Raw genomic sequence first — 25,440 nt, forward strand, 5'->3', positions numbered from 1 at the left:
AAGTAAATCACACCATTAATATTCCCTTTAAATATTAAATTAGCTACCATTGCATCAAACATTCCTAGAACATTTGGCTTACACCTGCATTTGATATTTGCTAGTTGAGTGTGCTCAAAGTACCTAGCACATGCATGTAAATTTGCTACGGCATGTAGAGACTTCTAAGTACTCAGGAAGGGAGTGGTAGCACATACCTGTGTCTAGCTAGCAAGATGTTGTCTCAAAATGACAAAAAAGAAAACACAAAAAAGAAAAAAGAAAAGAAAAAGAAGTAGGTTTGGAAGGGCGAGGGAAGGAGTTTTAACTGTTCAGAGCAAACCAAAGCCGGAGGGAGGCGGCGCTGGCCCTTGAACAGTACCTGTTTCATCTGGAACTGCCTGCAGATCTTACTGTTCTCAGCAAACAGGGACTTTGATGGCCGGTCATATTTTTTGTAACTCCGTTTCTTCAGGTTCACATAGCTCTCGTTCTCCACGATTATCGGTGCGGGTCCCTCATCCGCATCCGCATCCTCCTCCAGTTCTGATAACCTTTCCCCTTGAATGGAGAAAAAGGAAACTTTTTCAATTTGCCCTTTCTTTAGGAAAGGGAGAAAATCGCTAACAAAGTAACAGCATCTTAAGACAGGAAACCCTGTGGCTTGACTGAAAAGCTTCATTTGTTTCCATACTACTCTGAAGCAAGAAGTTAGGATGCTAACTTGAGCTTTCCACAAGAATAAATGGTGCTATTAATCAAAGAAACAACAGAGACTTTCCTTTTTCTTTTTGTTTTTCAAGACAGGGTTTCTTTGTGTAGCTTTGGAACTTGCTCTATAGACCAGGCTAGATTTGAACTCATAGATCTGCCAGCCTCTGTCTTACAAGCACTGGGATTAAAGATGTATACCAGAATCAAAGCTTTCAGTTCAAGGAATTAACACAGAATGCCTTAGTTACTTACTTGCAAGTGTCCTCCAAATTTAATGGTATACAACGAACCAAATGTTTATGAAATGATGTACTGATAACAAAATGTGGCATATCCATGTAACAAAATATCCCTCAACAACAAAAAGGAATAAATGCACACTATGACGTGTGGGAGCTTTAGAGCACTGTGCTAAGTGAAAGAATCCAGCTTCCAAAGCTTCATACCCTATGACTCCATTTCTAGGAAACGTATAAACTAGGCAAAGTCATGAACACAGCCTATGGGATAGCAGTTGTTAGGCCAGCAACAGGGACCGAGGACAACAGGTTTATTTCAGGAAGATCTCATGACTGGGCAACTCTAAAACATTAAACAAACAAACAAACAAACAAACAAACACCCAAACCCTACTGAATGATATCCTTTAAATGGGTGAATTTATGCTATATAAATGATCTCAGTAATGTTGCTGAAAAGTCAGATAAAGGATGTAGCTTAGTATAGTTGTGTTTGCCTGGTATAAAAGAAGCCAAAGAAGTTCAATGCCCAGTACCACCAAAACCCACAAAAAGCAATGAAACAAAACAAAATGAGACAAACAAACTTCTATGACATACAGTTTTGCCATTTCCTAAGGAACACGTGTGAACACCACGTTCTAGCGCTGCTGCTCAGGATTGAGTCGGGCCAGGAGGGCCACCCATGCAGTCTCCTCCAGCCTCAGTGCTGACACTGACCAGGAAACTCAGTTTCTCCAGCAGTGCTGGGGTTTAAACCTAGAACCTCACGGACACAGGCAGACTCTCTGCTGCTGAGCTGGGTCTCTAGCCCTTAGCCAGCAAACTCTTAGGAAAGATGGGAAATTGCATTTTTCCTGAAATAGAGACATGAATGAAAGTAAATTCCTCTGCAGAATGCTGAAGAAGAGTTTGTAGTATAAGAATCTGCCTGGCAGAGCTGGACAAAGCCAGCAGCCTACATATATTTGTATTTAAGGATTCATAAAGATAGCATTATTTTGGCCATTTATTTTTTTACCAGCCTAGAATACTAAAAAACAGGAGGAAATGGATAACATGTATAAGAAGTAGACATATGAAACCAAGTTAAACGAAACTGACTTTCTGAGAAAGTGTCTTAAGGCCTCTTTGGCCTCAGTCTCCAGTCAGGAAGAAGGCAGGCACTTACCCAGGGGCGTGCACTGCTGTTCACTCCCGGGGGCTGGTCATTCGCTACACAGTTATAAAGTTTACACGTCAGCCCAGACTTTCTGTCTAGGGAACTCAACCAAAGTGTCGCAGCTACGAGTCATAGTTACAGGCAGGCACAATGACCAGTCGGGAACTCTTTTGGTTAAAGATCACCAGGAAATAATCCTCACCCAGTCTCAAAATGTTTTACTTTTAAACTCATTACTCTGAATGCTGATTCCATCCTGTACCTAAAATCAATTATTTTACGTACCTTCTAGCATTTGATTAGAAAGGAAAGTGTTACTCGGGATGACTGGCCTGCGGTAAGCAGGTTTACTTATCCTGGTCTCGGAAGGTCCTGGAGGGACGGCCACAGGAGGAACACTATACTTATGTTGAGTGTGCGTTAGTAACTTGACAATCTCAGACTCTTCCTCTAAAAGGGTTATCAAAGAATATACAACAGGTTCTGAAGTTTTTGCAAATTCCAAGGCCTTGCCATAAAGGAACTCAGAAATATGTAAACGACAAGCCAGAGGTAGGTTCTCATTGGTGGAACAGAATGCCACCAAGGGAGCTTGGTAGGGGTATTTGTGGTCTTTAGAAAAGCGTATCTGAAGCTCATACACAAAACTCGTGTCGTCATCAGCATCAAGATGAGAGTCATCTACGTTTCTCTCTGCTCTCCCAATGATTTGATGTGGGGGCACTTCATGTTTGAATTTGCATTTTGATCCAAATTTACAATTTCCTTTGAGGTAAAATTTACAGGTCTCAGGTGAAGTGTCCCGTGCATTTTTGCTCCTCTCCTTTTGCTTAGACTTGCAGAATTTGTTTGTCAAATATTCCAGTTCCAACCCAATGGTCCAGACTCTGTTCTGAATCCTTTCTATAAATTTTTCTCCACAGATGGACTTGAGAGCAAGCGCCTCTTCCTGTCTCTGCTCCACACACTCACTCAGGCTGACATAAACAGCTGCCTCGGAGAGCGCCATCCTCTCTCCAAACATCTCCGAGAAACACTGGTGGAGAAGATGCTCCAGTGCCGCCCCTAAGTCTCCATCACAGATCCTCAGGGCCAGCTGACAGTGCTCAGTGTGGAAGCCATACCTGCCAAGGGCAAAATGTGACAGAGATGCTGTGTAAAAGTCTTCACACCACTGACCTAAATACACATATGGAGTTATAAGTGTGGACAGCTACATTCTGAATTGCTAAAAAGCACCCCTGATATTACTAATCCCTCCATTTTAGAAGACAGAGTTGTCGGCATACTGGGCCCTACTGGCACTGTCATGACGAGAACAGGCTTAGCTGCCATGACTTCTTTAAGTGACAAAGTGATCACCTGGAAAGTTTTTGCACTGCCAATGGCGAGACTGCAAATTCTGGAATAGGAGGCTCCACTTCTTCTGGGCCTATATATTCCCAAGGACTGGAATCAGGAAGGAAGATAGGCTCCTGCCCAGCTGGCCAGCACTGCTCCTCAGCACGCTCCGTCTCGTCGTCTTCCTCCTCCCCAGAGGTGCCTCTTCTAGGGAAGGGGACATTTTCAAGTACTGGGTGTTAATGTCTACTTATTGCAGAGAACAATTAATCAAGGGTCTAAACATTTAATCAAAGAGCCAAGGACTTGGGACCCTGCCCTTCAGTTGCTGGTTTCGTCTTATAGTCAACGGTTAGTTTCTGTCTTGGGAAATGAAGTTTCATAGGTACCTACATGCCATTCAGGTCCCAGGTAAAGTTATCTATAGAAACAATTCTTTTTAGCTTCTCAATAACCCTGCTCTATCTTACTGAAATTCCCATTTTTCAAATGATCAATTGAGCCTCAGAGAGGATTAGTAACTAAGGTTACACAGAAAGGAGCAGTAAGCTTCTTACCCTAGGCTAAGCCCAGAACCTGCACTCTTAGCCACAAAGGTCGCTCTTTTATTTTAGGTACTATCCCTGTCTCTCTCACTTATATTTACTGTATTACCTCCTCTTCGGAAGTCTGAGACAAACAAGTTTGTAGAGGACAGAAGAATATTTGCTATTCCTGACTGGCTACTAATTCTATCAAAGGATTCATTTATGTATTGCTGAGGGTAGAGCATAGCCAATGACTCATGATTTCTAGCAAACATAAAAATGAATGAACCTCTTCAACTGACAGCGTAACAGAGGAGTGAAGCACAGTGCAGAGGTGGAGGGGGGGCAGCCAAGAAGCTATTGCACTTGGGCAGCTTGATCTAGAAGCTGGAGAGATGGCTCAGTGGTTAAAAGCACTGGCTGCTCTCTCAGAGGACCTGGGTTCAATTCCCACCACCCAAATGGCAGCTGACGGCTGTCTCTAACTCCAGTTCCAAAGGAGCTTACCCCTTCTGGCCGCTTCCTGTACCAGGCAGCAAGTGGTGCCCAGACATACAACAGACAAAAACCCATATACATTAGTAAAAAAAAAAAAAAACAAACAAAAAAAAACAAATGTTTATCTTGCTAGGGGTTTGGGATGGGTGGGAAAGCTGAGGCAGGAGGACTGCAGTGAGTGTGAGGCCAGGCAGGGCTGCATTAGCAAGGACTTGCCTCTATATTTGCTCCTAGAACAAGCTTCTACTTGTTAGTATACACTTTTAGTTGGAATAATTTCAGTAAAGCACTAGCATCTTACATCAGTACGGGCTGGAGACAAAAGCCAGCCGAGGCAACCCACGGCACTGCTCAGGACAGTGCGAGCGAAGTACACTCACTCTAAAACCGGCTGGACAACTGCTCTTGTATTTTTCTTGCCTCATTTTCAACTAACTGTATAGCCACAACAGGGTCTATACCAGCAGTTCTCAACCTGCAGGTCACGACCCTCACAGGGGTCGCATATCAGATGTTTATGATTCACAACAGTAGCAAAGTAACGGTTATGAAGTAGCAACAAAAATAATCTTATGGCTGGGGGGGTCGCCACAACCCGAGGAGCTGTGTTAACGGGTCGCAGCGATAGGGAGGTTGAGAAGCACTGCTCTTCACTCATATAGCACCCAAAGCTGAAGAGCCATTGGCATTGCCAATGCGTTCTCCTCAGTATAAAATGTACTCAAACAAGATACTTTACTCGGATCCCGCGTCCGCACCCTGTTCCTGCAGGTCCCTCAGGAGGGCTTTCACCTTCTCCTGATTCTCTGATGTCATGTGCAGCGTCTGGAGGGGCACTTTGGCTTTGGGCTTCCACTTAGGCCGTGTCTCTCCTTTGCTTTTGTTACTGTCGCAGGGCCTGAATTAAAGTCACATGCTCATGAACACAACTTTGATACTCTTATCAGAGCTCCCAAATACCCACAGCACACACCACACACCGACAGCAGATGACATCAAACAGAGAGTGTTCCTACAGCATTTGCTAGCATTCCCTGGCTACCAGTGGCAGTTTCCTCAGACTCCTTTAGTTTTGAGAGTTCCCAGCCTACTCTCTGACAAGGACATGCTTGTTTTTGGAGACTGGGTTTCTTTGTGTAGTCCTGGTGTCCCTCCATGGACCTTAAACTCAGAGATCCGCCTGCCTCTGCTCCCGAGTGCTGGTACTGAAGGCGTGTGCCTCCACTGCACAGCAGCAGTACACTTTTGAAGGGCCACTGTCTTACAGAAATTCTCACAACCTCAATTTGTCTTATCATTTCTCTGGAATTTGAGGGCTCACAGGTTCCTATCTCACAGACCACTATTTACATATCCCTATATTTTACCTTCCCATCCTTTTTTTCCTTTCTTTTCTTTTCTTTTTTTTTTTTGTTTTTGAGACAGAATTTCCCTGTGTAGCCCTGGCTGTCCTGGAACTCACTCTGTAGACCAGGCTGGCCTCGAACTCAAAAATCCGCCTGCCTCTGCCTCCCAAGTGCTGGGATTAAAGGCGTGCGCCACCATTGCTGGCTCTTTTTTTTTTTTTTAAGACAGGATCTCATGTAGCACAGGCTGGGGTCAACTAGCTCTGTAACCATGGATATCCTCAGAGGATCCTCTAGCCTCCCTCCACCTCCCAAGTGGTGGGATATCAGGTGTGGTCCACCATGACATCCATTCTTCACAGATCCATTTTTCATCTTAAAGTCCCCCCTCTGTTTGGAGACTCTATCCCAACCTCCTCACATCCTCCAGTGACTCATTCCATCATTTATCCTCTTCTATCTCAACTTACCTGGCACGGGGCTGTAATGGCTCAAAGAGAAAGGTCCAATCTTCTGAGTGTCAGAGAGGCACTTGCTGAAGAGAGGCCACTGTGGCCAGAGTGACTGAGAGTCCTACACCTGCCTCCATGTTAGCCAGATTCCCTCTCCTGTCGCAGGGCCCTGCGCAGTCACGCTGCTCTGCTCTGACTAACACAATGAGTTACTCTTATCCCCTGAATCCCCGGCCTCCCCCAGGCCTTCTAAGTGTACTCTCGACTGAGGGCTTCACACATGCTCTTTCCCTCTGCCTTGAGTGATGTTCTCTCAGAGGCTCATGGCTGGCTCTTTCTCTTCTTGTCTTTGTTCAAATGAACCTTTTTAGAGGATTTCCACATGACAGAAACTCAACTCTACCATTTTTTTATATACCTACCTCACATAGTACTATTTTTTATTTTGCTTCATAACACTTACTGCCTCTGTGATACACTTATGGTCCTTCCATCTTAAACATCTTTTATGAAGATAAGTACAACATTTACCTATTACTCAATTCTAGACTGTAAAACATTACCCAGGACATAAAAGGTGCTCAGTAGATATCTAATGAATACTTGAACAGGCGATACTCTAAGACCTATAATGTATATACTTTGAAAAACAAAAGATCTGCATTTAACTCAGAAGTTAGGTCTTAAGATAGCAGGTAAGATAAACACATACTTTGGAATTACTGTGAACAAGCTGGGTGTGATGGCCCATGATTGTAATCCCAGCAGAAATGGAGGGACTAAAGAAGCTGTGAGTTCTAGGCCAGCCTAGGCTCGAGTGAGAGCCTTATCTACCACCCTCCAGAGAAACTGCAGTTACTTTTTCATTAACTGAGACATATTGTTCTGAATAGTGTCCACAATGACTCAACCTTTCCTTCCTTCCTTCCTACCTCCCTCCCTCTCCTTCTTTCCTTCCTTTCTTTTTCAAGAAGGAAAAGCATGTAGATTCTCTGGTGGGACACCTGCTTTTTTTTTTGTGATTATGTATGAAGAACATATATTTAAATCCTCCAATCAGATCCATTACAGCAATTTATTTGGTAGCCAGTTTAATGACTTACAGTCTCTTTCTCTTTTTCTTTTCTGAATGCATACAGTTGAATCGACTTAGGCTAAAAGTTCAGATGATCTATGATATCATCAAACTCTGCACCCAATTATATTCCTTCCTTACCAATATTCAGATGCGCTATTCCTGTGAATATATATGTTTATCTGAAGAAGTCTCTCTACCTCTAAGAATCCCGTATACAACTTAGTATAGTTCCTTCGTTTATAGGAAGTTTATATTTATTCTGTATAAGATGCACTAGCTACATTTACTTTGTCACCATCCACTCGACTTACTAGCATTCTGTCTATTCATTAATTAGAAGCTGGAGCTGAGGAAGGTTGATGCCACCATCTGTTACTAGTCGCCACGTGCAAGGCCATCAGATGACGGCTCATCCAGCTGGACAGAGGAAACCCATCAACTAGAAAGACAGGAGCAGCTTGCATTGTGGGCTGTTTAATTTTAACACCAACCTATGGAGTTCACATAAGATTTTAAATTTTGTTGCACTTTTATCTCTTCTAGTATTTACTTTCCTAGAAACATTTAATTCAATAGTAACATGACTTCTAGTTTCAGTGTCACAAGGTAGCAAATGCCAGAATTCAACCTACTTAAAAAATAAAAATAAAAACCCTATTATTTACCACCATGCTTTTAAAAAGTTGTGAAGAAAGAGACTGCCAGAATTTCAGATGAGAACAATAACCGGACTGGAACTACTTACCCCCACCTTCTTCTTGGCCATTTGTTGTACCACACACGAGGAATTAAAACAGTTTCTGTATCTTAACATTCTAATGGTCTCACCAAGGGCTGACAACATGGCCCACTGGGAGAAGGGGCCTGCCACCAAGCCTGATTAGCTGAGTTTGATCCCTGGGACCCACATGGTAGAAGAAATTCAACTCCTACATGTTGTCCTTTGACTTCCACGTGCACATCAGAGTACCCACATATAAACACACACATAAATAACATACATGTAAGGGAATGCATAATGACCTGGACGGGCGCTTGGATTCAGTGAAGACACAAAAGTCATCGCCATCATCCCAAATTCTATTTGAGGCCTTTCTACTGCCACCGCCACCGCCGCAGCCACCGCCGCCACCACCTCCACCCCCATGAGATTTATTCATGTGACCTTTGCCTCCTCTTCCTCCTCTAGAAGATCCCTTTCCATCCCCTTTGCCTGGCTTGCCTTTTCTTCTTACTGAAGAACTCATTTTCACCTGAAAGACAAAAAATTTAATACAGAAAACATAAACCAAAAAATTTAGTAGCCATTTTTTGATCAAAGTTATGGATAAAGCCTACTTTAAAGAAATAAAGAACATACACATTTTAAATGGACCAGGTTAGGGGCAGAATGGCTAAATTGCTTCACTTTTTTTTTACAAATACATGTACCTTAGAACTAATATTTAATAAGTTTCTCTGAGACACATTTATTTTTTAATATTTATTTATTTTATGTATATGAGTGCTCTATTTGCTTGTATGGCTGCATGACAGAAGAGGGCATCAGATCCCATTACAGATGGCTGAGACCCCTGAGAGTACTGGAAATTAAATTCAGGAAATCTGGAGGAGCAGCCAGTGTTCTTACCTGTCCAGCCCCAGATTTATTAACCAGGAAGGCACTACAGAGGCATATGGGGGAAGTTATACGCACATATGCCTTTAATCCCAGGTGGCTCTGTGAGTTTGAGGCCAACCTGGTCTACAGAGTGAGTTCCGGGATAGCAAAGGCTACACAAAAAAACAAAACAAAGAGATGGATACAATAGATTCTAGAGCAGTGGTTCTTGACTTCTAAAGCAGCTCCTCATGCTGTGCTGGCCCCCAATCATAAAGTTATTTTGTTGCTACTTCATAACTATAATTTGCCATTGTTAGGAATCATAAGGTAAATATCTGATATGCAGAATATGTGATATGTGATCTCTGTAGGGGTCCTGACCCACTGGTTGAGAAGTGATGCTCTAAAGAGATCATTAAAATACACTAGGAAATAGTTAATGGTTAATTCCAAAGGAGAGCATCACAGAGTAAACTAGGGACAGAGGAACAAACACAAGACTATTGTTAACAACTAAACCGTGATGATGTACGTAACTCCCACTATGTCAGTAGCAACAGTAAGTGTGAATGGAATAAACAATCCAGTCAGAAGATGTCAGGCGTTTTTTTTGTTTTTTGTTTTTTGTTTTTTGTTTTTTTTTTTAAAGGAAAACATATAAATCCAAAGATACAAACCAAAGAATGGAAAAGATGAGGTAAATATTTGAGGATTTATGTTCCAGATATTATGTGACAATCAGAAACTAAGGAAAGGTAGATTAGCTATATGAATATCAGACAGAATAGAATATAACTAAAATGTTATTTTAGCTAAAAAAGGATACATCATAACAATAAAGGGGCCAACTCAGAAGGATGATATACAATCACAGGCAGATGTGTACCTAACAGTAAAACACCCACATTCATAAAGCCACAACCATAAGAAATGTGGAAACAGACAACTCAGTAACAGCAATGCCCACTTTCCATAATTGCAGAACAAGCTCAGGAGCATTAAGGAGCGAAGTCTTTCATTTTTTCCCTCTTTTTTTTTCCCTTCCAGACAGGGTTTCTCTGTGTAGTACTAGCTGTCTTGGAATTCATTCTGCAGACCAGGCTGGCCTCAAATTCAAACTCAGAAAACTGCTTGCCTCTACCACCTAGCTGGAAAGTCCTAAGTACCTGCACAGACTTCACAGACATAGCATCCCACAACAAAGTAGCTATTCAATTACATAAGGAATGTTGTCTAGGATAAACCATATGTTAACCTGTAAAACAAACCTCACTACTTTTTGTTGTTGTTGTTGTTGGTGGTGGTGGTTTTTGGAGACAGGGTTTCATAGCCTTGCCTGTTCTTAAACTTAATCCTTGAACTTACAGAGATCCTCATGCCTCTGCCTTTCCAGACCCCATGCCTGGCTACCTCAATACATTTTCTGAACACAGAAATAATACAAAACATACTCTGCTACTAAAATAAATGAAATTAGAAATTAAGAGCAGGTAAAAATTGGTTAACTCACAAATACATGGAAATTAAAACTAGATCTCTTGGTATTTTTTCTTCAAGATCCTTCATGGCTTTATATACATACTGAGTGTTAATTTGTCTTCCTCTTCTACACCTAGAAAGCTCTTTAGAGGCAGCAACCATGTCTATTTTGATTGCTAGTATATCTCTAACATATGCAATATCTTGCAGAAAGCAGGAATTAAACATGTACTGGGGAATGAATGGAGGTTAATGAATAATTTATGTAAGAGTGAAGATTCATGCATTAATTTATCTATTCTACAAATATTTATTGAAAGAGTATGGGTCAGAGCTTGAAGATTCAACAGCTAAGACAAACTCATACCTTGTGAAGAAGCTTACTTTCTAGAGGATATGGGTGATAATAAACAGGTGTATAATCAGGACTCTGTAATAGAATACCTAAGACTGAGTAATTTATAAAGGCTAAAGCTTTATTTGGGCTCATAGTTCTGAGGGCTAGGAAGTACAAAGCACATGGTTATCTGAGCAGATGTCAATCAGAGTCTTTGAACTGGGTCTTGGCAGGGCAGAGAAGAGAAAGAAAACTTATGGAAGAGTCAAAACACAAGGGAAAGCCTTGCTTTATAATAACTATCTCGTGAGACTGGTTTCTCTCCCTTGAGGTATTAATTTTTTTTTAATTACCTAACCACCCTTAAAGAATCCAACTCCTAACACTGGTAATCAATTTCAACATGATTTTTTTTTTTTGAGGGGACAAATAATATCCAAACTATAGCAACAAATTTATGGTTGTTCCCCAGAGGTGGAAGGTAAAGTAATGATACCACCATACCGTTCAGACACAGGCCCAGAAGACCTGAACTGGATCTGGCCTGAAAGCCTCCTCCCTGGGGACTTGCTCCCATGGCACCAGATGGCGCCATGCAAGCTTTGTAGAGAAGGACATGAACAACAGTCTTACCCAGCCTTAACATCTATGAAACAAAACAGCCAGCCTGGTGCCATGACCCGAAGGGGGTAACAGTAGCATACACACCTTGGTGGTAACCAACAGCTCTCTAACTGGAATTAAAACCTGACCAACAAAGGGGAAAATCATGCCTGGGACTGAAAACCAAGCTGGGCTACTGAAGTCATGGATCTTAGAGGAGAACTTACAATTGTCTTTTACTAAGTTAATATAATTTCTAACTACACTGTAAATATTTATAGCCACAGGTTAAGTGTAGTTTTTGATAGAGTGCCTTGGTTGTAAGAACAGAATGTGTATGAGGTTACAACTAACCTTGTTCAAACCATTATCAATCAGCCACGGAAAGGAAATGATTTACTGAGACAGCCAGTCCCCCAAGATAGGCTGACTGCAGAGAGCCAACAATTCCAGGAAGGAGAGGTTCATTTGTAGACCCTGAAGCTGCATCAACTTCCTCACTGCCAAGCCTCTCTCTCAACTCCAAGTGTTCCCTCCCTCTCCTCCGGCAGACAGCCCTGTCTTGTGGAAGAGTGTCTGCCTGTCTTTGAGGTTTGAAACGAATGGCTTTACCTGTTGGGGTCAGACTGCAGTCCCTTTCTGCCTCCTGTCACTTTGAGCTCTGAAATCTATCAGTTCTCACCCCTCATCGAAGAACCCTCTCTTTACGACAGACAGGACCACTACAGAAATCCACAACTGATCAAAATGCTGAGAACAGAGACTGTGTGGTGTCCAGTCCCAACTGGCCCACCTACAACACAACTCCTGAATAGTTCAGGGACATTACAATGGGCTTGTAAGAGTGAGAGGAACCAGAAATTTACTGTGAGACTCGTCTCCAAGAAATGTCAGAGAGGCTACTTGTGCAGTCTCATCGATATGGCTGCCTAGATAAGTCCTGAACAAGGACACCAATGGAATGCTAACACAGAAAGGGGGACGCTCACGGAGCCTCAAAACTAGATGAGGAACTGGCATGCAGCTGGGGAATGCTGAGAATAGCAGGAATGGTTTTCCTTGGGGAAGAGCCCTCAACTGTTTATTCAAACCAAGTGGTCAGCTCTGAGATCATATACATACAAGTAACATTATATAGACTGAGCAGGTTGTATTTATGTATTTAGGAATATATATATATATATATATATATATATATACACACATACACACATACATACATGTATGAATGTAACAACAATATATATACATGTGTGTGTGTGTATACACACACACACACACACACAAACACACACACGTATGCATGTAACAACAATAAAAGGAGACCATGAATACAAGAGAAAGCAAGGGAAATACAAAGGAGGGGGGAGGGAGGAAAAGGATGCAGGGGAGATGAAATTATAATTTCAAAAAATGTAAAAACTATTTAAGAGAACAAGGCTGTTTACAGAGTAGTTGGTGACTAGCTCGCCAGATAACCTCTGAGTAGATGTGTGATAAATGGAGCGCGCTAGCCATGAAATACTTGTGAAGAGAACACTCAAGCAGCAGCAATGACAGACCCAAAGGGTTAAGGCTCAGAGCATCAGTTAGCGCCCAGGGCGGGTGTTGGGATGAGATGAGAGCCACACGAAGGGAATTATAGTTTCAATTAGGAAACTGAAATGCAGTGACTTCAAAACTTCGGGAGGAAGACATAAGGTGTTTTCATTGAAACTCCGCAGCCGGCTATGAGGGGTGGGATGAAGTGTCAGTCTGTTGTCAGGGAGACTCTGGGATAGAATGCTAGCTCCTCAGAAGTAAGTGCTGCTTCTGGTTCATGTAAATGGAGCAGAAAATTTATACTTAATAGGGTAATCTGGCTTTGGTGGAATGCTGTGTGTGTGTTTAAGTAAAGATTTCAACAAATATTTGGATAACTGATTCTTTGCTTTGGGTGACTTCGGTATTCATTGCTGTGTGAATGGTGGATAAGGGCGTGGTTTGGGATTTGAATCCAAGACTGGTTAGTTTTCATATGAATGGGAGAAATTTACTGTGAGACTGGTCTTCAAGAAATGTCAGAGAGGCTACTTGTGAAGTCTCATCACCTTGTGAGCTGTTCATTAGCTAGCTCTGGAAGGACAGCTTTTCCTTGGTGAGTAGGCTCCCCCCAACCCCCCCAAATGGCCAAACACCATATAGAAACCAAACAAAATGCAAATAATGTCCTCTTTCAATTTAAACTTTAAAGCTTGCCAGGCAGTGGTGGCACATGCCTTTAGAAGCAGTAGATCTGTGATTTGGAAGCCAACCTGGTCTACAGAGTGAGTTCCAAGCCAGCCAGGGCTACATAGAGAAATTCTGTCTTAGAAAACAAAAACAAACAAACAAATAAACCACAACACCCCCTCAATTATTTCTACTGCTCTCTGACCCCAGATCTCCACTAGGTAAGAACATCGTAAATCCAAACTACAAGTTCTGTAAAGGACAGCAGTATATACATACACTCACAAAACCATAATGACATTAAATGATTAACATGTTTTTTGGATTTGGTTTTTTCGAGGCAGGGTTTCTCTGTATAGCCCTGGCTGTCCTGGAACTCACTCTGTAGACCAGGCTGGCCTCGAACTCAGAAATCAGCCTGCCTCTGCCTCCCAGAGTGCTGGGATTACAGGCGTGCACCACCACCGCTGGCTAATGATTAACATGTGCCTGAAGGAATGGCCCAAACTGAACTTTCTGATGCTATGCATCAATAATTGTACCTCCCTCCCCTCCCCTCTCCCCATCCTTTCCTTCCCCCGCCCTCCACCTCAACATCTTTCCAGACAGGGTTTCTCTGTGTAATAGCACTGGCTGTCTTGGAACTCGCTTTGCAGACCCGGTTGGCTTCACACTTACAGAGATCCGTCTGCCTCTGTTTCCAAAGGCGTGCCCTACCACGCCCAGCTGCATACCGGGTCTTGTTTTGTTTTGTTTTTAATGTAGGAAGAGAGGAAAACATTCACACATCAAATATCTCACCACCCATACACTGAGAAATGGTTGGAAAAAGGCAAGGAGATTCTGTATTGATTTAAAACAAGTTGCCTCACACCAACACAGAAAAGGTTACATTTTCAACTTGAGCTGGGATTTTCACACAAAAATTTGAACCAAGATTTACCGACTATAGCGGCATCCAATACCACATTCCCCAGACGTTTTCTGTAGAATACAAATTAGGTTGTATAATCCACAGGGAGGAATCCCACTATCTGTCTAGCCAGCGAAGATTTCATCTTTACCATAGACACTGGATCTAAGTTTGGCTCTAAAAGGATCCTTTGTTTCACACCCAAGTTTGGCTCCCACGTACAGACAGCATCATCAAGCTGAGGTGATGAAAACTGATCCCACTCCGCTTGCCTCCCATGCAAACCTCTGACCACTATACATCACCCAGATCCATTCAGATACCTAGTCATGCAAGGCTCCTTTCTTCAACATTCATCTTCTCCAACCCTCTCCCCAAACAGCCCCTCGGGTCGTCACCGAGCCACAGACAGGAAATGGGGCTGTGCCCCTCCTATTCAACCCTGCTCGGAGCCTCGGGTGTGGACGACCTCGACTGCAGATCCCGGGGTCCCCAGGATCCCGCTGGTCCCGGTTCACTGGCCCTGGGCTGACAGGCAGGATCATAGGGGCAGCATGGTCCTCGGATGTGATGATCACTGGAGAGGGGAGGCGGCAGACGGGCCTGGCAACCCCGAACCCGCGCGGCCCCGCACACGCCACGTCAGGCCGTACCTGGCTCGTAGCGTCGCTGGCCGCGGGAGCTCAGGAGGCGGCACCCAGGGTCAGGGTCCGGGCTGGGTTCGGCCTCCCTCCTGGACCTCACCCGCAGCAGCCGCCCCGCCCAGGCGTCTTCCGATTGGCTCCTTGCATGTTTGCTTCCGGGTGAGAGGTCGCCGGTCGCCCCAGCAACCCAGGTCCGCTCTGTCCTAGCGCCCAGCTCCCTCCAGCCTGCAGAGCTGGCGAGCCTAGGGGAGTCGCAGAGTCGCGAAAGCCTGTCCTTCACGTCTCCATCAAGTGAGTGCGCTTCCGCCCAGGCTTCCAGGGAAGAGCGCCTTCCCCTGGAGCCGATGGACCCGGAGCCAGCCGCAGCATCCACACTGGGGTGGAGGGGCACCGACCGCCCGGCGTCCGGGGGTCCGGAGATACGGCGTGGGCCTCCGAGTCTGTCGTTGGTTTGCAGTGCCAATCTCTCCGGATTTGTTTGCTTTAAGGTGTCAGAGCAATGGCAGAGGTTCCTGCGAACTCACATAATCCAGAGAGTTGAATGTGGAAATGTCGCCCCTTTATTTAGAATTAGTTTCTGTAATCCAACTCGCACAGATAATTCTTTACCTATTTAATACAGTGAAGTAACCCTGTACAAATGGAAAAGAAATTAAGCTTGATGCTTCTAGGCTAATATGGCTGCTGATTTCTGTACAATGACAACTCGACATGGTAAACTGGGGTGCTTCCCCGCCCCCAAAAGCAGTACGTTGTGCATCAATAAGAACAGCAGCTTTTCCAGGTCCTGTAGTCATCTGAACAAAATTGTAGACATCCAGACTCGCCTTAAAAACAAAAAAAAAAAAAACACCACCAAACAACTAGAAAACAGCAAAAAGCCGGGCGTTGGTGGCGCACGCCTGTAATCCCAGCACTCTGGGAGGCAGAGGCAGGCAGAATTCTGAGTTCGAGGCCAGCTTGATCTACAGAGTAAGTTCCAGGACAGCCAGGGCTATACAGAGAAACCCTGTCTCGAAAAAATCAAATCCAAAAAGCCAAAAAGAAAAAAGAAAAAAAAAAAAAAAGAAAACAGCACAGATCTGTGACCATTAGGGTACCGGCACAATATATATACAGGTATATAAGTATATGCATATACATACACACATACATATACATGTATATAATTAGATTTTAAATCACCTGTAAAGAAAATATCCTAAGTAATATTGAAACCATCTTTGATAAAGCTACCAATGCATATCATGCAGCAGGTAAAAAATATTTTACATTCACATGATGCAGCGCTGTCCCACGTTTGTAACACTAGAGGGCGCAAAAGGCATTTCAGACTTCTTTCTACTTTTTTCAGCAGAAGGCCCAAACGCTGGTGTGACAGCTCTGTTCAAGAAGTGCACTCGTTTAGATAGGATTTCCTTTCAGTAGTGTTCAAAGGATTACTCTCGCTAGAGTATCAACCAAAAAACATTACTGAAAACAAAAAAGGAAAAAAATTTCCCCAAGATAAAACCGTATAAGACTGTACACACCAAATGTGGAAATTTGAAGAGCGGTTGAGGACTTTCTCCAGGATCAGTTGTGTTTAGTAGTGCCCTGCTTAGTAGGCGTTTAATGATTGTGTCTCAAGGGCCATTCGTTCCCTAGATAAGCATTTTGTTAGTACTCAATACTGAGTCCGGAGGTGGGAGGAGATTTAACTGATCTATGGTCCCTGTTTTAGTGTAGGTGACTGTGATAGGGAACAAACACATAGGAATTGTTTTAATAAGACCCTGAGTCCTGGGACTAGAGGAGTTGATATGAAGAAGAAATGAGATGAGAAGAAATCAGAAAGACTTTGTGAGAGGCCATATCTGAGCTAAGGAGTATCTACAGAATTAGACACTAGCCTGCACGGTGTACGTAGGTTCATGCTTTTAATCAAAAGTAAGAATGAGAAATTGAGGTATAAGCCATTTTTCTAAGGGCAGAGGAAGTGACGGAGTTAATTTAGCCCCATGCCAGAGTATGACTGCTGTATTCTGTTTCCACGCAAAGAAGATGCGCTTGCTCCCAGAAGAGCACACGAGGCTGCGTGGGCGCTGTAAGCAGATTCGGTCCGATAAGCGCTGTTGAAGCACCCGCCACTGTCTGCCTAAAAACAGTTAAAGTTACACTAATAAAATCTTACAAAATAAATAAAAACAGGTCCTCTAGGCAAGATAATTTATTTCCTCAGGACTCTGTACCAGACAGTAGAAATGCCAGTGTGTCTGTGTGAAGAGAATTTATCTGAATACCGCTGAAAACACATTTGTTGTAGGTCTCATGATATTAAACTATTTAAACTTACCTTTATTTTCTTCAATCTCTTAAAGCATCATCAGAAGTATATAAGATAAAATTTATATTTCCAAATGGAGACACATATGGTAAGCATGCATTTTAATTACCATTTCATATAGGAAATTTGTTTTATAAAACTTTTTTCGATTCTATGAAAATTTAATTGAAAGATTAAATATTTTGAAAATGCTTCAGTTGGTTTTAAAATTTTTCCTAGAAATATCATAATATTTTCCTTTCTAGTAATGCTATCTTATAAAATACTATAACCAAATTCCTATATTTGTTATTTCTACAATTATAGGTGCCATTTTAAATACCTAATACCTCTTCTTTCTTATTTCTCTGAAAATTATCCACAGATTCAGATTATACAATTAATTCCTCAATGGTGTTGCAAAAGCCCAACCAAACTACAAAAACAACAACAACAATAACAACAACAAATATGCATCAGAAACAAACCTAAGCGTCTTTGAATTGGCATTTATAATAGTATATACCACAGGAAGACTGAGCTTCTGGCATTGTGCAGAACCCACTAATGACAATAATGCTAGTAATAGCTCATTTATATTTTCATGAAAGTAGTCACTTCAACTTCAACCATGTCTACCTGATTTTACATCTTGAATCCAACTTTCTATTATCTTTTTCTACTAAAACTTGCCCTAAAGTACAGAGGGAAAACAACTTTCTGAGCTATGAACTATTTTAACCATATATTATATTTCCAGTGGTAAAATAAGACGAGCTAAAGTCATCCCATATCAACTACAACCTCCCAAATCAATGCTCTTTTTTTTTTTTTAAATTATATCTTTTTTTACAGTCCTACCCTGGTCCACCCTCTGACTGTGCCCCCTCCATCTCGACAAAGATGCCCCCCCCAACAGACTTCACCACTCCCTGGGGCCAGCCAGTCTCTCGAGGGTTAGGTGCATCTTCCCTGACTGAGTCCAGACCTGGCAGTCCTCTGCTGTATGTGTGTTGGGGGCCTCATATCAGCTGGTGTGTGCTGCCTGGTTGGTGATCCACTGTCTGAGAGATTTTGGGGGGTCCAGGTTAATTGAGACTGCTGGTCCTCCTACGGGGTTGCCCTCCTACTCTGCTTCTTCCAGCTTTTCCTTAATACAACCACAGGGTGCATTTGACTCTTTCAGCAGCTTGTTGGAGTTTTGTGGAGGGCAGTTGTGATAGGTCCCTTTTTGTGAGCACTCCATAGCCTTGGTAATAGTTCAGGCCTTGGGGCCTCCCCTTGAGCTAGATCCCAATTTGGGCCTGTCACTGGACCTCCTTTTCCTCAGGCTCTTCTCCATTTTTGTCCCTGTAATTCTTTCAGACAGGAACAATGGGGTCAGAGTTTTTGACTGTGGGATGGCAACCCCATCCCTCATTTGATGTCTGTTTTTTTTTTTTTTTCCTGGAGGTGGGCTTTACAAGTTCCCTCTCCCCACTGTAGGGCATTTCATCTAAGGCCCCTCCCTCTGAGTTCTGAGAGTCTCTCATCTCCCCCGTTTCTGGTACATTCTGGAGGGTTCCCCCCACACCTCCTACCTCCTGAGGTTGCCTGTTTCCATTCTTTCTGTTGGCCCTCAGGGCTTGAGTCCTGTTCATTCCACCCAATATCTGATCATGCTCCCCTCTTCCCCTTCCTGACCCTTTTCCCACCCAGGTCCCTCCCTCCCCCCTCCTGTGATTGATTTCTCCCTCCTAAGTGGGATTGAGATGTCGTCACCTGGGGCCCTTTGGCTTGTTAACCTTTTTGAACTCTGTGGACTGTATCCTGTACATTCTGGACTTTTTTTGGGGGGGGGCTAATATCCACTTTTATTGGTATATTATCCCACTCAAATAACAGACATCCTAACAGATGGATAGACATTTAAGTCAAAACTGTTATATCTAGATAGAATACCTTAAAAACCACTCTTAAAAATCCACTCTGACTCTTAGTTTTAGTCCTAGAAAGCCAGAAAAGAAAAGGCCACCCAAAGCCCACACTTGGGTTGCGGGCAGTTGTGATCTGGCTTCAGCATAACTGTCACACCCGCCTAGCTCACGCCCCTCGTTTCAGAGCTCCAGGTCAGAGCTCAAGGCTTCCTTCCCTACTAGATGGTGACTGCACAAGAACTGCCTCTGGGATCTGTGAGAGAAACGGGACAGGCATCCACACCACGCCTAACGGGATTGTCTACACAGGAAGCTGGAAAGATGACAAGGTATCTTTATCATCCTTAATTCTTGTAGTGGGTAAATAACCCTGTGGATTAAATGACTCCAGGCATTCCATTCCCAGTCAAAGTGCACTTAGTAAAGCTCGCTTACTGACTCAGAGTTGTAATTTCATTATGCAGGAGGCTGAGGCAGGAGGATTCGGTTCCTGGGCTATGTTGCAAAACTTGTGTTCAAACTAGATTCTGTGAGGAAGATAAATGTTTTTAGTGTCTATTATTCTACACACAATGTTAATCTCATGAATAGAACTAATATTATTATCTGTCTCAGCTTCTATTCATTGAGTAAAGACAAAACATTAATTTTTTCCCATTTAATCTTCTTGACAACCTCATGAGAAAGAAACCATTAAAACTCCTTTTTATAGATGAGATAAATCAGACTCAGGTTCCTTTACAGATGGTGGGGATAAAGTGGGAATGTGTACCTAGGTCTACTTGAATACAGATTCACACTTAAGAAGCCATCATATCTATTTAGGTGTGAATGTCATGCACACATAAGAAGGTTCTCTCTGTCCACCACAGGAATCTCTGGGATCGACCTTAGGTTGTGAGGCTTGAGAGCATGCACTCTTACCCACCAGACCTAGTCAGACTCACTCACACCAGCCTTTACTCTAAACTCTGGCCCTCATGTTATACAGTAGACACTTTCCACTGAGCCATCGGTGTAGCCAAATTCACATTTGTAACGACTGTGTAATGTTTCTGAAGTGACTCGTCAGTTGCTTTTTAAGACTTCTGATGAACTTTGGTGTCTCGAGGACCCTAATTATCATCAGCTTGGCCTTCATATGTTCAGCTACCCCAGATCCAGAGCATTTGAGTACAGAAAGACAGGAGTGGGGTGGGGGGCGGATAACGGTAGAAATGTCTGCTCTTTGTGGGAACAAGAAGTGATACAAAGTTCATGGAGGTGTTACTGACAAGCTCGTGTGTGTATAGTGTAGGCTGGGTTCTAAGCATTTTCTTTCTTACAACCAGATGAATGGCTTTGGAAGACTTGAACATTTCTCGGGAGCTGTGTACGAAGGACAGTTTAAGGACAACATGTTTCATGGACTGGGGACTTACACATTCCCAACTGGGGCAAAGTACACTGGAAATTTCAATGAAAATAGGTAACCTTACATTTTAAGAATAATTACAATTCTTAAAGATTCTCTTCAGTTATGCTTGTTAAGTAGTGATTTAATTAGTGCTAACTAGTATTTGGGACTTATTTGATCTCCATAAATAGCTGAGGAATGTAAGAGGGGAGGCTGTAACCATAGCTGTCCAAAGTGCAATAACATTTTTGGAAAAGATGATTAGACTTTCTCTGTGTAGTCCTAGCTGTCCCAGAACTCGCTGTGTAGATTGGGCTGGCCTTGAACTCAGAAATCCACCTGCTCCTGCCTTCCCAGTGCTAGAATTAAAGGCATATACCACCATGCCTGGCTGATTATTAAACTTCTACCTCAGCCTCTGTGGTCTCTGTTAGTGTAGGGTGAGTGGAAAAATATGTGATTCTTGAACAAATTTGCTCAAGAATTTTCACCTAAAATAACTCCTGTGGTTAATTTAATAATGATTCACTTCATTTTGATCTGATGTGTATGAATATTTTATTATGATAATTTTAATGTATAACCAAAATTAGATAATGTTAAACCTAGAAATGTGCCTACTATTGCCCTTTCTGAGCATATGATTGCAGAAAAAATAAAAGTGAAATGAAGCATAAGCATTGTTTTATAAGTTTAATCTCACTCCATACCATGCCACCCAAAGTTCATTATGAGGCTGGGGATGCAGCTTAGTTAATAGAGTGCTTGTCTAGTGTGCACAAAGCCTTAGTTCAAACCCCAGCAGGCAGCTCATGCCTGTAATGCTAACACCTGAGAGTTAAGGGCGGGAGGCTCAGAGTTCAATGGCACCCCTGGCTACACGGACTACAGGAGACCCTGTCTCATAAAGAAAATAAATTTATTTATAAATATTCCTTTCACAATCTAGAAATGAAAATGCTACGTAATTGTTATGAAGTCAGTGTGGCACATTTCTAGGACTCCATTTTTGTAACAAGGACACATAAACTACTTTCACTTATATTAATAAAGGGAGGAAAGGGGGTAGAGGCTATTCATATATGAACATGTTTTCACCATTTCAGTGGGAGCAAAGGAACACTACCCAAGCACAGACCTCAAATGGAGCTGATGACCAAGAAATATTTATTAAGTAAATGAATGTTTAAGTCGAGCCAGATAACCAATACACAGTTTTCAAGTTTTAGCCGATTGCTTGGTTTTATATAAAGTTAAGTTTTTTTGATGCTGAATTCATTAGCACCAATATCTGCATATAGATAGTGTTTGTTTGAAATAGTGTGTTTTCCTAGTGTATAAAAGCAGCACACTGGTGTTCAATAGGAACTGGCAGTGGGGAGGTAAATGTCTTAGACAGAGGCGCAGCACAGCAGTCTACAGAGGCTGTGTTTGGGCTGGGACTGACCAGTGCTCATTAACGAGCAAGAGCACATCTCACATTTGCAGGGTAGAAGGTGAGGGAGAGTACACCGACATCGAAGGCCTGCAGTGGAGTGGGAACTTCCACTTCACAGCGGCTCCCGGCCTGAAACTGAAGCTCTACATGTAGACCTGCTGCCTTAATGCTGAGATGTGGCCACGGCAACTCCCCTTAGGCAAAGTACCTGCACCTTCAGCTAAAGTGGCCTGCCCTCCTCTGTAAGTTCAATAAAGCTGTCATGCACTTATGCCTTTTGGAGTATGTATATGTATGTGTGTGTGCTCATGTGTGCTTATGTGCATGTGTGCTTGTATGCATGTAGATGTGTGTGTGTGTGTGCATTTGTTCATGCAGGTGCATGTGGAAGGCAGAAGTTGATATTAGAATGTCTTTTTTTTGGCTGGGTTGTGGTGGCACACGCCTTTAATCCCAGCACTTGGGAGGCAGAGGCAGGCGGATTTCTGAGTTCGAGGCCAGCCTGATCTACAGAGTGAGTTCCAGGACAGCCAGGGCTACACAGAGAAACCCTGTCTCAAAAAAACAAAACAAAATGTCTTTTTTGGGCCAGGTGGTGGTAGTACATGCTTTTAATCCCAGCATGCAGAAGAGACAGGCAGATCTCCTGAGTTCTAGGACAGCCATGACTACACATCTTGAAAAAGAAAAAAAAAGTCCTTTTCACCTATTTTTTTTTTTTTTTTTTTTTTTTTTGAGACACGGTCTTACTGTATAGCCATGGCTGGCCTAAAATTCACCATGTAGACTGGGCTGGCCTCAAACTCACAAAGATACCCATTTCTTCCTACCGAGTGCTAGGATTAAAGGCATTGGCCACTAGATTCAATCTTTTCACCTCATTTGCCTCTCAGTGAACCTGGAGCTCACTGTTTCTGCTAATCTGGTTGGCCAGTGAGTCCCCAGGATGTACCCATCTCCGCTCACTCCCAGCTGAGCACTGAGGTTATAGGCATGTACCAGCACGCCAGAGAGTGAGTCAGGGCCTTCGTTGCCCACTGAGCCATCTCCCCAACTCTGGAATTGTATTTTCATTAAGTAATGACTTTAAATAACTCATGTGAATCAGTTCAGAGTTTATGCATGTTTTAAAATGTTTTAATAATGGAGCTGGTCTGTCCAAATGGTGGCTAAGTCATTGTCTAATTCTGCACTTCAACCTTTGTCAGCACCCCCTTCCAGCTTGGGCTTTCAGGTTTATGTGGAGGAAAAACATTTTTCATGAGATATTCTTTATAGTTATGCAATCAGCTGGTCCCCACTGAAGTGGTTTACAGTTGCGGTAAAGCTTCCCATGAAATCTGTCTTTAAACAAGAGCTCAGGTGCAGTGCATCGTTGCTGACTCTAGCTGTGATGTTGTACAGCGCATCCCCAGGGTTTATGCTTGGCCAACCCTTTAACACAGAGATTAGTTACTGCCATTTCTTGCTGCAACCACCATCTACTCTGGTTCTATGAACTTGGATATTTCATATGCCTTACAGAAATGCTGCAGCATTTGACTGGCCGTTATAATATCCTGACTGCTCAGCTGTGTTATATTACAAAATTCCCTTCATAAAAAGCTGAGTAGTATTCCATTAAATGTATAGACAGTTTCTTTCTCTCTTACCAGACAATTTAAGCTTGGCTATTGTGAACTGTGCTGCAGTGAACATAGAAATGTTCCCTTCAATCTTCTGTTAAAGATGCTGAATTTTTTTTTCCTTTGGTTTTTTCGAGACAGAGTTTCTCTGTGTAGTCCTGGTTGTCCTGGAACTCACTCTGTAGACCAGGCTGGCCTCGAACTCAGAAATCCGCCTGCCTCTGCCTCCCAAGTGCTGGGATTACAGGCCTGCACCACCACAGCCCGGCAAAGATGCTGATTTTTGACTCATGCATAAGCACCCAGTAGGATTGCTGGATCACACAGTAGGGCTCTGAGGGTTCTCCGTGCTGTCTTTCCATAGTGTGTTTCTACTCACAGTATGCGAGGGTCAACTTTTTCCACATCCTTAGCGACATTACCTTTCTTCTTGTTGACGGTGGTAGTAGTTGGTTGATCTGCCTAAGATGGCCCATCACTTGATGGTATAGCCCAAGCTGTCTTCAACTCAGGATTGTCCTCTCTCTGCCTCCTACATGCCAGCTTTAAGGCAGTTTTGTGTGGTTGGTTTGGTTTCAATTTTGTTAGCATACCATTTGTGGTTTTGCTGTTAGCCATCCTGACATATACAGGCTTTGGCTTTTGTTCCCCAGAGATTTGTGAACTGAGCATTTTGCTCATGGGGCCTGTTGTATCTTTTTCAGAAAAACATTTACTCAGGTTCTTAGTCCAGGTTCTAATTTAGTTATATTTTTTCTTGTTTCTTTCCTCTCCTCCCTTCCTATGCCTTCCTTATTTTTCTTTTCTTTTGAGACCAGGTATCACATATATTCCTGGTTGAACTGGAACTTTTAAATTATTTTTATTATTTTATGTATATGGATATTTTGCCTGTCTGAACCTCTGTGTACTATGATATGCATGCAGTTCCTGTGGAGGTCAGAGGTTGGCGTTGGATCTACTGGGATGGAGGTACAAATGGTGGTGTGATTCAAACCTGAGTCTTCCGTAAGAACAACCTGTACTCTTAATCTTTCAACCATCTTTCCATCTACTTCTATCATGTAAACCAGGCTGGCCTTGAACTCACAAAGATCCACTGCCTAAAGGCATATGCAACCATGCCTGATACATTGTTTTCCTTTTTACATCTATTTGCTTATGTGTGTGTGTGTGCGTGTGCGCGCATTCGTGTGCGTGCCCATGCACGTGTCCAAAGTCAGCATGTGGGCAGTACTTAGTTCCCCCCCTTTTAAAAAGATTTATTTATTTTTATTTATATGAGTATATTGTACTCAGACACACACCAGAAAAGTGCATCAGATCCCATTACAGATGGTTGTGAGACACCATGTGGTTGCTGGAAATTGAACTCAGGACCTCTGGAAGGGCAGTCAGTGCTCTTAACCGCTGAGCCATCCCTCCAGCGCCCCCCTTTTTTGATGGTACATAACTCTTTCTTCTTTTTATTGAACTAATAAAAATTTATTTTAAAATGTACAACTCAGTATTGACATTTTAAGTCATTAAAATAATTTTTAATAGCTAAATGCTTCTTAAATATATGTGATATCTTCTGAAGCTAAAAGTAATATGCACTCAACCAGTTTTTAAAATCTATTTGGAACATTAAA

General features: G+C 42.7%; 2 protein-coding genes across 6 annotated transcripts in view; one reads left to right on the plus strand and one right to left on the minus strand.

Moving 5' to 3' along the window:
- The window catches only part of Dhx57 (DExH-box helicase 57), a 50,072-nt gene extending 34,816 nt beyond the window's left edge, over positions 1-15,256 (minus strand). Inside the window, exons 1-6 of one of the 4 annotated variants that reach the window (XM_052186448.1) lie at positions 15,136-15,256; positions 8,360-8,589; positions 5,200-5,358; positions 3,457-3,642; positions 2,380-3,218; positions 362-540 (exon numbers count right to left, since the gene is read on the minus strand). In XM_052186448.1, coding sequence (XP_052042408.1) covers positions 362-540; positions 2,380-3,218; positions 3,457-3,642; positions 5,200-5,358; positions 8,360-8,583 — 1,587 coding nt within the window. In that variant the 5' untranslated portion in view covers positions 8,584-8,589; positions 15,136-15,256. The other 3 variants (XM_052186449.1, XM_052186451.1, XM_052186450.1) reach the window with 3 other exon arrangements.
- A 103-nt stretch (positions 15,257-15,359) lies between these two features.
- Positions 15,360-22,452, plus strand: Morn2 (MORN repeat containing 2). Of its 2 annotated transcripts, none has more exons than XM_052186453.1 (4): positions 15,360-15,417; positions 19,570-19,676; positions 20,679-20,815; positions 22,232-22,452. In XM_052186453.1, the coding sequence occupies exons 3-4, from the start codon at positions 20,679-20,681 to the stop codon at positions 22,332-22,334; spliced, it is 240 nt and encodes a 79-aa protein (XP_052042413.1). In that variant the 5' UTR covers positions 15,360-15,417; positions 19,570-19,676; the 3' UTR covers positions 22,335-22,452. The 2 variants fall into 2 exon arrangements, with proteins under 2 accessions (XP_052042413.1, XP_052042412.1); XM_052186452.1 differs by lacking the exon at positions 15,360-15,417 and adding an exon at positions 17,487-17,540 and having other exon boundaries at positions 19,532-19,676.
- Positions 22,453-25,440: the final 2,988 nt, after the last annotated feature.

This window comes from Apodemus sylvaticus, chromosome 6 (assembly GCF_947179515.1).
Source record: "Apodemus sylvaticus chromosome 6, mApoSyl1.1, whole genome shotgun sequence".
Taxonomy (NCBI): domain Eukaryota; kingdom Metazoa; phylum Chordata; class Mammalia; order Rodentia; family Muridae; genus Apodemus; species Apodemus sylvaticus.

Coding starts and splice junctions, on each gene's coding strand:
- Morn2 (XM_052186453.1), top strand. CDS start 20,679: ATGAATGGCTTTGGAAGACTTGAACATTTCTCGGGAGCTGTGTACGAA. Junction 20,816..22,231: donor GGAAATTTCAATGAAAATAG/GTAACCTTACAT, acceptor TCACATTTGCAG/GGTAGAAGGTGAGGGAGAGT.